The 15508-nt window shown below is 35.1% G+C and overlaps 1 protein-coding gene across 1 annotated transcript; it reads left to right on the top strand.

Annotated features, from left to right (window-relative positions):
• The first annotated feature begins 6 nt into the window (after positions 1-6).
• LOC133332802 (xanthine dehydrogenase-like) lies at positions 7-14659 on the top strand. Its single transcript, XM_061541176.1, has 4 exons — positions 7-42; positions 8921-12679; positions 12737-12904; positions 14609-14659. Exons 2-4 carry the CDS (start codon positions 9038-9040, stop codon positions 14657-14659), a joined length of 3861 nt encoding a protein of 1286 aa, XP_061397160.1. The 5' UTR covers positions 7-42; positions 8921-9037.
• Positions 14660-15508: the final 849 nt, after the last annotated feature.

Here is a 15508-nt window from a genome sequence, read left to right as displayed (position 1 = left end):
AACGTCTCATCGACATTGGTATTTTTTGTCAATGGAAAGAAGGTGTGTACTACAGCGAAGTAACACAGTGACGTACATATATTTAGACAAGTTATCCGCAAATTGTTTTTGAATTATGAATTGAAATTTGCCAAATATTAAGAGAAGAAAGAATTTGTGCTAATGAACTTATTCGCATACAATTCACGTGCCATTTTGATAAACACCGAGAAATAATTTATCTGTTTTGAATTTAAGCGTGGCATTTCAATGTGCTTCAATCTGATTAGATATGAAGTGCATCAAATGTGTTTTCAGTTGGAACATGTTATAAAAATTAAATAAAAAAACACGAACACAATTGGGTTGATTAGATTCGTGTTCTACAAAAGATAAAAAATTGAATAAAAATTGATCAAAAAAGGTCCCAACAAATTAGAAAAATAAATATAATCTGGAAATCAGAAGTGTTTGTGAACTAAAAAAATGAGAACCAAAAATATGTAATTACAAGCAATTCAGTTGAAACCCATGCCTGAGATCCTGGATTATTTTTGCAGAGTGACAAACACATTGGTGGAAAGTAAAAAAGAAAACCTTTAAAGTACTGTTAATGATATACTGATACTGGGATAATCCTCTATTTTGTCTCCCTCAAACAATAAATTAAGGTTACTCAGATGGGAAATTTAAAACTTTCAAGACACAAATTGGTGAGGACTGAACGGGGTCTATGTCAAGACATGGATCTATATCGAAAATTTTCCGCAAATACAATTTTCACATTCCAAGGACCCAGTGGGTGTAATATGGACACTTCGGAAAATGTTGAAAAACTCTCAAAATACCGATAATGGGGAGGAATCATTATATGGAGGATATGTCCAAAAACTCGACCGATGTGGAAATTTTTTTGCACGGAATTCCCGAAAATTTGGAAAAAATATATAAATCATCATAAATAGGGCGGGACTTAAATGAGGGCTATGTCAAAACATGCACCCATATGGAAAATTGTCTGTAAATTTGTTTATCACACTCCAAGAACCCTGAAAGCAAAATTATAGATCTCTTCGGTGGGAAAAAGGAACAAAAAGCATTCGACATTTCGATAATGGGATGGAACCTTATATTGAGGCCTATGTCAAAACTTGCTATCATATCGAAAATTGTCTGCAATGATGTTAATCTCCCTCTAAAAACCTGGTATGTAAGTCACATCGGAGGGAAATGGTGTCTGAAATATTAAAAATGTCTATAACGGGATGGTGTTATAATATGGGCGTATTTCAAAACATGGGCCCAAGTCGAACATTTTATCCAAAAATCCATGGACCGACAATGCCAATTTCAGACCAAACTTCCAAAGAGTACTTACAATGCATGTGCACTATTTCTAAGCTAATAATTATTACATCTTTATTGTGAAGGGTGAAGGTATAAAAAATCAACTATTAAGGGAACCACCCTCATTTCCGATTTAAAAAAAATTTATTTTGTCTTTAAAATTTCAAGTGAAAATCTCAAAAACTCTTGAAGATATATCCGGTTTATTATGTCAGAATCAAGCGACGGCACGAGTGACTCTCAAACTTTAAACGCGTTCTTCTCGAAACGGTTTTATTACAAATGGCGAGAACGGCAACTCAAAAACTAATAATTCCATCCTTTTCAAATGTTAACACGCTATCGTATGTCCACTCCCTTTAGTATCTATCCCACAAAGGTTCATCTCATTTGAAACGAAGGGAATCTAATTTCATCGAAACATTGCACATCGTAATATATTTACCTTACCTAGATTTTGACCGGTCAAGATTTCCCTTATTTTCTAACTAGGTTTGATGCCAAAAATACAGTATTATCCAAAAAATCATAATTCATAGGTCCGCCATTTTGTAAATTTTTGTGCGACGTTAATAATCCTTCCAGAGCCGGACATGTACTCTTTTAAATCACATTGGACTTTTTGCAATCGGAAGTTCCATGGTCGCTAATCATTAAATGTCTTAACCTTTAAGGCTTCAAGTTATTATATACAAAGTTGCAAATCTTCAATGTAATACAGCCGCATGAAAATCATAAAAATTTTAAATCGCGAACGGTGTGAAGGTCTCCTTAAATAAATATTTACAAAATCAAATCTTAAATTTTTCATATCTCCTTATAAACTTATAGTGAGCGAGTGATTTTAAAATATTCTTAAAAATTTCATGCTTGAGGCTGCAAAAAATATATAGAAAAGTTTCACACATTTAGCTCTGATAAGACTTTTTATCGGTGTGTCTAATCTTAGCAGAATTATGATTTGCAAATATACACTTTTACTGTTCACCGTGTGGGGGAAAAGTTATATATAGTTGTTTTTTTTAGAGCAAGGGTAATTGTGGCATATAAATACCATGTTTTTTATCTTCACAACTGTGATAATACTTAAAAAATTAACCCATTTAACATTTACGAAAAAAATCAATTCTAATGATTTTTAGGCATCACTTACAATTATGGCCTCTGGCCTATAAAATAGTACTAAGAATTAATGGATTGTAACTGAAATCGGATTGCTTGAATTTTACATTACAGTCCGTCAGAAACAGTGACGTAAATGACATACATATCTGACGTATAATACATACGTCAGAAACGTCGGAAACCCACACAAAACCATTAGGTTTTTGACAAAATAGCTATTTCCTTTATTCGATTTGAAAACTACGAATGCTTTAATTAAAACCATATAAACTTTCAAAATTTTCTTATCAAAAAGTTTTGCTGTTCTAGTAAGGAATAGTCAGATATATGTAAAAATAATACATATTCTTGAAAATAACTGTATATGGTAATAATATTAAAATAAATGGCGTTTACTACATTTATTGCATTTTATACAGGTATATGACGTTTTCGACATTTACACCATTTTGACAGTCGTAAACCTAAAAATTCGTCACACAGACCATCCCTGGACAGAATGCAGCGACGTAGTTGCTTTAATTCTGTATACAAATAATAATTGTATGGACAAAAATCTACTATTATGCAAAAGAGCCGAATCAGAAAGGGTTAAATCGTTATTGTATGGACTTTACCCACAAAATTTTTTTGAACTATAATAAATAATTTCGTCGACGAAATATTTTTTATCTTTTATGATATGTGACCATTATTTAAGTGACGCCAATCGTTGTTAATAACCTAGTTACGAAAATCGCACTATTATTCTATATAGGAAATAGTTGTATTGACAAGGAGGAATTATAGAAAAAAATGTTGAATTTCTTTTAAATTCTTCTCAAAAGTCATGTTTGCAAAATTTTATTTAAACGGGTAGGGAGATTTTCTCTTCAATGCGAATCCAAAATAGAAAATTACAGCCTATTAGGTTGAAACACGTGCCAAAACTACCCAAATTACAGACATTTAGGATTTAGTGTTATATGAGGCCTACTATACAAATCCAGAAATCCAAACATTAGCAACACTATTCATATAATATATGAATTATGCTTTTTTGTTTAATTAAATGGAATAAATATTATTTTAGTAGTTAATAGGGTAAAGTTCATTCATTCCTATTATTTTAAATCGTTTTTTAAAAAAATATAACCGTAATGTACACATATTTGTGAAATTCAAAATTAAAATTTATAGAAGGTGCCTAAATGAAAATTGTGATCCGCAAAAAGACATTCATTATAATTTTTTGATCAGGAAATTTTTTCAGAGAAAGCAAAATACAAAATAACTCAGATATCATGAACCTAAATCGCAAACTTTTTGGAAAAGAGTTTTTTATTCGCCGTGATTCCGGAATGGCAAATCATAGCCACTTCAAAGCACCGAAAATGGGCCCAGTTCCTCTTCATAATGGAGTTATGTCAAAAGATGGACCTACATCGAAAAAGTTCGGCAAACATATTTTTAAATTGCAGACAATTTGGCGGGAAAAGGTTCTACACTTTAAAATGGGCAAGAAGGATGAAACCTTTATATGGGGTATATGTCCAAACATACACCTATGTATAAAATTGTCCGCAAAATATATTCTACCCTACAAGAACCCAGAGAATACGTCTAAATTCATCAAAGTTAAGAAGATAGAACAGTACTTTAATATGAGGACTATGTGCTGGTATTAATTCTTTTTAGTGGATAAATTTGACATGCCATTAAAATAAAAAGTTTCAAATTATATTCAATTTGATGGAAAAATTTCGTTCTCTAGACCCTACCCCGAAACATAGACTCACATTGATATTTTTGGTGGGGAAATTTGTATCTAATGAGAATCCAAAATATCAAATTACAGTCAATTCTATTAATTTCTCTTATTCAGTTTCAAGTACTTTTATTTGGCACTTTTTTAAATTGTTTAGCACTTTCTGGCACTTTTTTAAACAAAATGTAGCATTTTTTATCAACACAGTTTTGGCAACACTGACTAGGATACATGTAATCGTTCAAAATCTTTCTATTTTCTAAAATGATTTGTTGTCGAAAATTGGGGAATTTTCCAAAAAAAAACCATGTCATATGTACACCATTTTTTTTTAATTTTTGTGTCACGTTAATAATAATCCTACTTCATACCAGAGCGAGATATGTACTCTTTCGAATAACGTTGGAATTTTTGGAATCGGATGTTCCAGTATAATTTTATTTAATTGCAAAATACAACTCCAAAACAACAAAAATATGTCAATTAATGCTCTTATTAATTGAAATTCAAAATTTACATTTATAGAAGGTGCCTAAATAAAAAGTGTGATCCGCAAAAAAACATTCATTATAATTTTATAACTCAGTTCGGAAATTAGGGGTATTTAAATACACCAACGTTTTATAGGAGCATTAACCTACATATATTGAACATTTTCTGCAAATACGTGTTGGAAAATGTTGCAAGGTAATTTGTATACAAAGTTTTCTTTGATTAGTTTTCTTGATTTAAAAAAAAAAAAATATATTTTTTGCACAACGATTTTCTAACCACAGATCTTCAAAAATGTTTAAGAAACCAACGAATAACTTTAAATGAAGCGAAATATATATGTAGAATATTAATCTTCTGGAAGAACGATTTAAAAAATGTAAAAAGACCTCAAGCTCAAATAATCTCATTACTGGAATAAAATGTACTAACATATCAAATTTATACATTACTGATTATTCTTCCTCTTCAAAGATAGAAAACATTCGCGCAAATAAATGCAATTGCATAACAGTCGCTTTGTTATCATCAGTTTTGTTGCTAACTTTCAACGCTTTGTCTGGACAACTGATAGTGGACAGAAATGAAGATTGGAAATTCTGATTGATTAAATCGTTCAAATTCAATGCAGCAATCGATTGCTACTATGTATCGGTCTGTTCCCGTACTGCAAGAATCCACTAGATTTTACTATTTTCTTCGATAACATAAAGGAAAATTCGTTATCGTAGTAAAAAGTAGTAGATTCTTGCAGTACGGGAACAGACCATATGTGAATAAAAAAATATTTACAAACAACAACAACAACATGTTACTGTCATCACACTTACCGTAAACAATTCAAGTGATTTTTTATTTAATTTAGATTCTTCAAAACAAATAGCATAAATGAAAATGTGAATGAAAGAGATAGCGTTGACAAATAATGACGACACTGGTGATAACTGTTTTTAACAAATTTATTTTTCAGATTCTTTTATTTTATTTATTTTTTGTGAAATGTATGCCGGTTCTTATCTATTCCACCTACCCTCTTCATATAGATAAGTAATATTTATATTTTGTACATAATCCAATGTTTTCTATTTATATTTCTCGAAAATGTTAGTGCTTCCATTTCATCGATTCCGATTGTAAAATATTTGCATTTACTAATATGTACCATAAGCACACACACATTAAATCTTATCATTTTGTATTTGTAAATTTATTTATTTTTCAAAACAATAATACATTGATGAGGTTTCAATATATATGACCCAAGGAATTAAAATTTGCGCAAAACAAAATCTTATCTCTACGAGCGTTTTCTGAACCCATTGGGGGTCTGCAATGTGATGTATGTGTAGTAAACACATTTTGCAATGTATATTTAATACATTAAAAAAGGATTTATTGTTGTAGTTGTACTAGCCAACTTTGAATGTGAAGCAACTAAAACAAATAAGTAGAAAATTATTTATTTATTTTTTATACCCTTCACCACACTGTGGTACAGGGTATTATGTCTTTGTGCATATGTTTGTAACAGGCAAAAGGAATCGAGATAGACCTATGGTTCCTTTTTGAGAATATAAACAGAATCACTTTCTGAGTCGATTTATGAATGTCCGTCCCTCCGTCTGTTAAATTGTAAACAAAGTACAGGTCGCATTTATAATCCGATGTGGATTAAATTTGGTACAGCTCATTTATTTGGCCCAAACACGAACCCTATTGAAATTGATTTAGAGAAAATCGGTTCAGATTTAGATATAGCTCCCATATATAGTTTAGCCCGATTTTATGTAAATGGTGCACCAAAGATCCAGGCCGATTGACACAACGTGCTGAAGTTAATATAAATTAATATCTGGCAAGTTTCCTTGAAATCGGTTCAGGTATTGATATAGCATAGCTTCCATATATAATTTCGATCTATTCATGTTAATTGAAAACCATGTAATCAATGGATGACTGATTGAGATTAAATTTTAAACTGTGCAGCATACCAAATAGCGTGTGTCAAATTTGCTTTAAATCGATTTACAAATTTACATTTAGCATAGGTTGCAGAATGTCATGTGTAGGGATTGATGCTTGTCGGTTTAGATATAGATAAATATCACATATTTCAGTTCGTACAATTTAATATTCTATTCTATAGCTGATATTGTTTATCTCACTAACCTTAAATTTTGCAGAATATATACTGCACAATAAAATAATTATTTCAATTTGGTACCAAAGTACCGACCATCTAAAGAGTTTTTAGACTAAATATTGTGTGAATATTGTTAAGGCCGTGAAGAGCCAATATTTCTGACAATTTCAAGCGACAAACTGTTGTTAAAATCCCGAAATGAACGGGATCTTTATGTGGGGGTTATATCGCAAACATTTATTTTTCCCTCCAATATCCCGGAATGCCAAATTACAGCGACTACATTGGAAATTGGTGGCTAAAAGCTGGCAATGGGAATCTATCCTTATATAGAGGATATGACGAAACTTGGATCTATTTTGAACATTTTCTGTATATATATGTCAGCATTGAAGACTCATTTAATCCACATCGATGGGAAAGTGCAGATAAAGTCTTACAAATACTGCAAATGGGTCGTTACCGTAATACGGAATCTATACAAAACGTAAATCATTAGTGATAATTTCTGGTTGGATCGTTTGACATCTCATGATAACCGAAATATTAAAGCCAGTTCGGTTGAAAACATGCCCAAACTCCCCAAAATACCTTATAATTGGGGTAGCATTATATTACGGCTACACGAAAACTTAGGTCAATATCACTATATTTTGGTAGTATTCATAAAGACTAGGATCACTTTTATTAGTATTAGTACTAGTATTAGTGTGAGTTAGCATCAATACCCGCTAGCAAAAGGCACTATTTCGTAATCAGAACTCGTTCTCCAGTGACTAGTTCTACTTTACACCCCTTAACAACACATTTAACTGTTTACTTTAACATGGGAATGTCGTAGGAGGTAACAAATTGACACTCACTCCCTTACAGTCAAAGACTAATTACATTAGACTACAAACCTCAACCAACCTTGCTATCCCAACCTCTGACGAAGGCCGTTGCATTTTGTTATATAATGTCTCTGGTCCTTACCAACTTAAGTTTGGCTGTCACGCATTTAGAGGCAATGCTTGCTATTAAACTATTGTATTATTATTGGCCGCATCCATCGTCTTATGGGTCTTTATGGGTTTCTTTTTAATTTCCCGGACGAACTATTTTCATCGATCGTGGCATAGCATCACTCTTCTCCATAGCGCCTCCTGGCAACCTTTGCATATTGTTGTTACTCTCTACTACTTTCGTAAAGCCCGCTTAGTTCTTTGCAATTCCCGGTCGAAAGATTCCGATGCAGTAGTCTTATTCTTGATATTAAAACCAGCTTCGCCGCCCACAGTCGATGGATTCTCGAGGCAGTCTCCCTTTACAACATCCTGACAATTAACGCCTTTGTGTCCCAAATAAATGTTTTTTCTTTCTTGTTGTGGGCTTGGCTATATCCTTGCTCACATCCTCTACCATATTATCAAGCTCCTCGCTACTCCGGCATTTTAAGACGGTTATGTTAGTCTTATTCTCGTGTACAGGCTCGGAATTTGAAGTTGATTGCCCGTCTGTCTCGTAAGCTTAGGTCGAGATTGCTTTTCCCTTGTGGTTCTAGAACTGAGATCCTTTTATATTCCTTCGTATACAGATGCCAAAACACCCACAGGAAATGTATCATCACTCCCTTTCCCCTATCCCCCTGGAGTTGCGCCAGTTAGGAGATTGACAACTCACTTGCTTATTTGGTCTTAACATTCTCCTCTAGGTGACGCGATATCCTGTCATTCCTTTTTAGTCCTCCTCCGCAGGGATTCGAACCGGTTTTTAGTCTGACAAAAATTACATTTACTTACGGGCCATGAATTCATGTGACCTTAAAGTAGGTCCCACTAGGGTAAATTTTAAGACATTCCTCTTTGATAAAAAATAATTTAATAAGTTCTTTCTTTTTTAAATAGGTGCACGATTTGACCGCATTATAATTGTAACGTCAAACTAAGGGCATTATGCATAAATTTAATTATATTTAAGAACACAAAATCTGACTCAAGAGAGTCACCCGAGTATCAAATGACTGCACGGAAGTTCTTTAAGATGTTAAAATGTTCCACATTTATTCAACATATTTATAACCTATTTAATTTTGTTCATCATTTCAGGTTGTCGATCCCAATCCCGATCCAGAATGTACCCTTCTAACATATCTGCGCGACAAGCTGCGTCTGTGTGGCACTAAATTGGGATGCGGCGAAGGTGGTTGTGGTGCCTGTACGGTGATGATCAGTCGTGTCGATCGCGCCACAAATACCCTTAAACATTTGGCCGTCAACGCCTGTCTAACACCAGTCTGTGCGATGCATGGCCATGCGGTAACAACCGTCGAAGGTATTGGCAGCACACGAACACGTCTTCACCCCGTACAGGAACGTTTGGCCAAGGCGCATGGTAGTCAATGTGGTTTTTGTACACCTGGTATTGTAATGTCCATGTACACTTTGTTGCGCAACTCGGAACAACCTTCAATGAAAGACTTAGAAGTGGCATTCCAAGGAAATCTGTGTCGTTGCACCGGATATCGTCCAATTCTGGAGGGTTACAAAACATTTACCAAGGAATTTGCCTGTGGCATGGGTGATAAGTGTTGTAAGGTGAATGGCAACAAGTGTAATGGTCAAGAGAATGGTGTCTCCCTGGTGGATGATAAACTATTTGACAAAAGTGAATTTGTCCCCCTGGATCCAAGTCAAGAACCCATATTTCCTCCAGAATTGCAATTGAACACACAATGGGAATCGGAAACTTTGGTGTTTAAGGGTGAACGTGTTACTTGGTATAGACCCACGACGTTGGAGGAATTACTGAAATTAAAATCAGAATATCCTCAGGCGAAAATTGTGGTTGGCAACACTGAGGTTGGTGTGGAAGTCAAATTCAAGCATTTCCTGTATCCGGTTCTTATTCAACCTACCAAAGTTTCGGATTTGGTTGAAGTCAAAGAGAACGATGACAGTGTTTACTTTGGTGCCTCCGTGAGCTTGGTTGATATTGAAAAGTATCTAAGAGAACTTATGGAAAAATTACCCGAACATCAAGTCCGATTCTTCCAATGTGCTGTCGATATGTTACACTACTTTGCTGGCAAACAAATTCGTAGCGTGGCTTCACTGGGTGGCAATATTATGACTGGCAGCCCAATTTCGGATATGAATCCTGTTCTAATGGCTGGTTTGGTGAAATTGAAGGTTGCCAAATATGCCGAGGGCAAAATTCAATATCGAGATGTTATTATGAATTCAAAATTCTTCACGGGTTATAGAAAGAATGTCCTCGAGCCCCAGGAAGTTTTGGTGGGTATTCATTTCCCCAAAACGCTGCCCAATCAGTATGTCGTCGCATTCAAACAAGCCAAACGTCGTGATGATGATATTGCAATTGTCAATGCCGCTGTGAATGTAATTTTCGAACCGAATTCGGATCGTGTGCACGAAGTGTCGATGGCTTTTGGCGGCATGGCTCCCACCACAGTTATGGCAGTACGTTCATGCGAAATGATGGTGAAACAACAATGGAATCGTGTCCTCATGGAACGTGTGGTGGAGAATCTTTGTGCTGAATTACCTTTGGCCCCCTCTGCTCCAGGTGGCATGATTGCCTATCGCCGTTCGTTGGTTGTGAGCCTCTTCTTCAAAGCCTACTTGAAAATATCCCAACAAATGATGAAAGATGGTGTTTTGCCCAATGACTTTTTGTCGGAAGATGAAATCAGTGGTGGTGAGGTATTCCACACTCCAGTTTTGAAGAGTTCTCAGCTCTTCGAAAAGGTCTCCTCTACACAAAGTCAATGTGATCCTGTGGGCCGGCCCAAGGTTCATGCCTCCGCATTCAAGCAAGTAACTGGAGAAGCAATGTATTGTGATGATGTTCCGCGTACAGAAAATGAGTTATACTTAGCTTTGGTATTGAGTACTAGGGCCCATGCCAAAATATTGAATATTGATGCCACCGAAGCCTTGGCCATGCCTGGTGTTCATGCCTTCTATTCGAGCAAGGATATAACGGATCATGAAAATGAGGTGGGCCCGGTGTTCCATGATGAGGTCGTTTTTGCCAAAGATGTGGTCCATTGTCAGGGACAAGTTGTGGGTGCTGTGGTGGCCGACAGTCAAGCCTTGGCCCAGAGAGCTGCTCGTAAGGTGAAGGTGGAATATGAGGATATCACACCTGCAATTATCACCATTGAGCAGGCCATTCAACACAAATCCTATTTCCCTGGTTATCCATGGTATGCCGGTACTGGTGATATTGAGAAAGGTTTCGCAGAAGCTGAACACGTGCATGAAGGCTCCTGCCGCATGGGAGGACAAGAACATTTCTATTTGGAAACTCATGCCTCATATGCTGTACCAAAGGATTCGGATGAAATTGAAATTCTTTCCTCTACACAACATCCTTCCGAGGTGCAAAAGCTTGTTGCCCATGTCCTATCGTTGCCAGCCCATAAGGTTGTGTGTAAAGCCAAGAGATTGGGTGGTGGATTTGGTGGCAAAGAATCCAGATCAATTGCTGTTGCATTGCCTGTCGCACTGGCATGCTATCGTCTGAGGAGACCCATTCGCTGCATGTTGGATCGTGATGAGGATATGATGATCACCGGTACCAGACATCCATTCCTCTTCAAATACAAAATCGGCTTTACATCCCAAGGTCGTTTGACTGCTCTATCCATTGAATGTTACACCAATGCCGGTTGGTCTATGGATCTGTCATTCTCCGTCATGGAACGGGCCGTCTATCACATTGAGAATTGTTATAAGATACCCAACATCAAGGCAGCCGGATATGTGTGCAAAACAAATTTACCTTCCAATACAGCATTCCGTGGTTTTGGTGGACCCCAGGGTATGTTTGCTGCCGAACATATTATACGTGATGTAGCACGCATCCTCAACAAGGATGTTTTGGACATTATGCGTATCAATTTCTATAAACCCGGCGATAGAACGCACTATAATCAGCTTTTGGAAGATTTCCCCGTAATCAGATGCTTCGAGGACTGCCTCAAGCAATCGAATTACGCCCAAAAGAAACAAGAAATTGAGGAATTCAATAGGAAAAATCGTTACCGCAAACGTGGCATTGCCGTAGTCCCTACCAAATATGGTGTAGCTTTTGGTGTTAAATTTCTCAATCAAGCTGGAGCTTTGATTAACATCTACACGGATGGTTCCGTACTCCTTTCCCATGGCGGTGTGGAAATTGGCCAGGGTATTCACACCAAAATGATTCAATGTTGTGCCAGAGCTTTACAAATCCCCTATGAATTGGTTCATATTTCCGAAACTGCCACCGATAAGGTACCAAATACCTCACCCACAGCGGCCAGTATGACCTCAGATCTCAATGGCATGGCCATTTTAAATGCTTGTGACAAACTCAACAAACGTCTGGCACCCATCAAAGAAGCCAATCCCAAAGGTACTTGGCAGGAATGGATTCAAACTGCATATTTGCAGAGTATTAGTCTCTCGGCGACGGGTTATTATAACTTGGAAACTGTCGATTACCATCCCGTGGATAATCCAACAGCTCAGCTGTACAGCTATTTTACCAATGGTGTTGGTATAACTGTTGTCGAAGTTGATTGTCTGACCGGTGATCATCAGGTTTTGAGTACCGACATTGTTATGGATATTGGTTCAAGTTTAAATCCAGCCATTGATATTGGACAAATTGAGGGCGCATTTATGCAAGGTTATGGCTTATTCACCTTGGAAGAGTTGATCTATTCCCCAACTGGTACTTTGTATTCGCGAGGTCCGGGTATGTACAAAATTCCTGGTTTTGCTGATATTCCCGGTGAATTTAATGTTACCCTATTGACGGGTGCTCCTAACCCAAGAGCTGTTTATTCGTCCAAGGTAAGATTGGGGAAAGTAATATTAAGAGAGTGGATATTAATAGAGTTTGTTGTTTAGGCTGTGGGAGAACCTCCACTGTTCATTGGCAGTTCTGCTTTCTTTGCCATTAAGGATGCCATTGGTAATGCCCGTGAAGCAAATGGCCTCAGCAGAGATGTTAAACTGGAATCTCCTGCAACTGCTGCGCGCATTCGTATGGCTTGCCAGGATGATCTCACTAAATTGGTAAGTGAATTCATTATAGCTCTTAATAACATATAGGCGGTTCTATCATTTGATAAAAAGAAATGAAATGGAAAATAATAATAAACACTCATGAAAAGAGCGAATCTGTCCGACGAAGACCTTCTAATTCGAGATGAAAAATGTGGTTCAGCCGGGTCCTAAAATAAAGGAAAATATTACGTACCAAATTACTGGTCTAGGAACTTCAACATACAGAAAATTAAACATGACCTTTCCATGGGGGCTAATTTGAAAGCATGAACTTATATTGACCATTTTCTGCGAATAATTTGCTATTTCCACGAAATTGGCATTCCAAATTATAATAACATCGATGAGAAATCTAGTAAAATCTTCATAACACCGAAAATTAGGAAGGGTCTTTACATGGAGACAATGTCGAAACGGGGTCCAATATCGAAAAATGTTTTTTACCATTCAAGAACTCGGAATGACACATTTAAATCACTTCGGTGGAAAATTGAGGCTAAGACGTTTAAAATACCGAAAATGGGCGGGATGTTAATAATGGCTATTTCAAAGGGGACTATAAAAAAATCGAATATTTTCTGCAAAGATGGTTCTCCACTCAAAGAACCCGGAACAATATTTTTCAACTTATGCGTCTGAAACCTTCAAAATAATGAAAATAGTATTGGATCCTTATATGGGAACTATGTCAAATCATGGACCTATATTCCATATTTTCTGAAAATATGAATTGAACTCGCTAGGAACCCGAAGTGCCAAATTACAGCCATAGCAGATTTATATTCAGCTAAAATTTTCAAACGAAAATGGGTCGGTACTTTTATATGGGGGCTATGGACCTATATCGATCATTTTCCATATTGATAATTTTCTGCATAGATATATTTCAGCCTACAAGATCTCGGAACTCGACAAATCATGCCACATCACCAGAAAAATTCCACAAAATTTCTTTATATCGAAAGCTATAGCAAAACATGGACCGATATATTCAATTTTCAATTCCAGGTGTAGTAAAAATGTGTCAGAAATTCAAAGGTCTATCTGGAATATTCGATCTCTATCGTGATTTCAAGGAAAATGGTTAAATCGGCATAGAATTTTCAGATCACAAATCCGACAAATATTTGAAGTGTTACCAACCGAATGACAACTTTAAAATAAATTCCACTTTATTTTCTTTTTACTATCATAAAATTGTGTAATATTTCTACTATACCCTTTTCAAATGTTATTCAAAACATTTCAATATCAATTCGAGAATTTCATTTTTAATTCGAAAACTCAATTTACAATTCATAACATAATTTTAAACTTTTCATATGAAATTAAAGAAAAATCCATTTGAAATTAAAGAATTTCATTTATAATTCGTAGGTTTTAATTGATCAAGGAAATTAATTTACATTTCAAAGAATTCAATTTGAAATTCATAACATTTCAGTTATAATTCATAATATTTCAGTTGTAACTCGTAGTAATTCATTTTTAATTCATACATATTTTTTATGTGTTAACAGTAACATTTTTCTAATTTAAAATTAAATGTTATGAATAACAAATGAAATGTTATGTATTTCAAATCAAAAAATTTGAACTTCAAATGGAATTCTTTGAAATGCAATGGAATTTGAAATGCAATGGAATATTAAATAATTATATAGTAATATCATAATTATGGTATCACAAGTAATATTTTTTTTCTTTTTACAGATTGATATACCTTCTGCCGATACCTATACACCATGGAATATTGTGCCATAAATGAAGATTAGCATGATGCCGTGTCTACCTTCAATTCATACTCATAAAGACAGCTTTATTATTACGTTCAAACTGGCTTAGCCACAATATATACACATATATATTATATCACAATATAGAAAATTTATAATACTTAGAAACAAATAAATATACATGTTTATATATAAAGAAATAAATAAATTGTTGTTAATTTTAAAATCAAACTGAGAATAACGCATTGATTCACCAAGGAACTACAATTCATTGTAGCCTGTATGTTAATGGTGAGTGACATCTACTATTTATATTATGTACTACTACCAAGTATAACTAAAAATACTCCTCAAAGTATGCTTTAAAAAACCTACATATAATTATTCGCCTTACGAAGCGAATTCAGATTTTAAAAAAATATACTGTTTGAGCACAAACTATATGTTTAAAATTCATAACAAAAATAATTAATTAATAATCATTTTAATTTTCAACAAAATTTTTGGGGGTGTGGAAGACTCCTTTGGGTAATAAACAAATTCTCAATGTCGTTATTATTTCGTTGTGTATATGTTTCCCACATACAAAAGGAAACGAGATGGACACACAGTTACTTTTGAGAATGTGAATAGAATCACGCACATACTTGTTACATTTATGATCCGAATGCGATGAAATTTGGCTCAGGTCACTTATTTGGCCCAAGGACTAACCCTATTGTAATTGGAGAAAATCGCTTCCATATATAGGTTTTGTTTAGTACCACAATAGTTCACCAAACTCCCAATATTTTGCACAACGTACTGAATTAAATACATATTTACGAGCGAAATCATTTCAGATTTAGATATAGCTCCAAAATATATTTTCGTCCAA

This window comes from Musca vetustissima, unplaced genomic scaffold, assembly GCF_032173495.1.
Source record: "Musca vetustissima isolate MV318-11 ecotype Yass unplaced genomic scaffold, APGP_CSIRO_Mvet_v1 utg316653, whole genome shotgun sequence".
NCBI lineage: Eukaryota > Metazoa > Arthropoda > Insecta > Diptera > Muscidae > Musca > Musca vetustissima.
The sequence above is the reverse complement of the archived record's forward strand: the minus strand, read 5'-3'. Positions and strand labels throughout refer to the sequence as shown.

Excerpts from the sequence above, each read along its gene's own strand:
- LOC133332802 (XM_061541176.1), top strand. The coding sequence starts at position 9,038 with ATGATCAGTCGTGTCGATCGCGCCACAAATACCCTTAAACATTTGGCC. Across the intron at positions 12,680-12,736 it reads GAGCTGTTTATTCGTCCAAG|GCTGTGGGAGAACCTCCACT; the intron begins GTAAGATTGGGG and ends TTTGTTGTTTAG. Across the intron at positions 12,905-14,608 it reads AGGATGATCTCACTAAATTG|ATTGATATACCTTCTGCCGA; the intron begins GTAAGTGAATTC and ends TTCTTTTTACAG.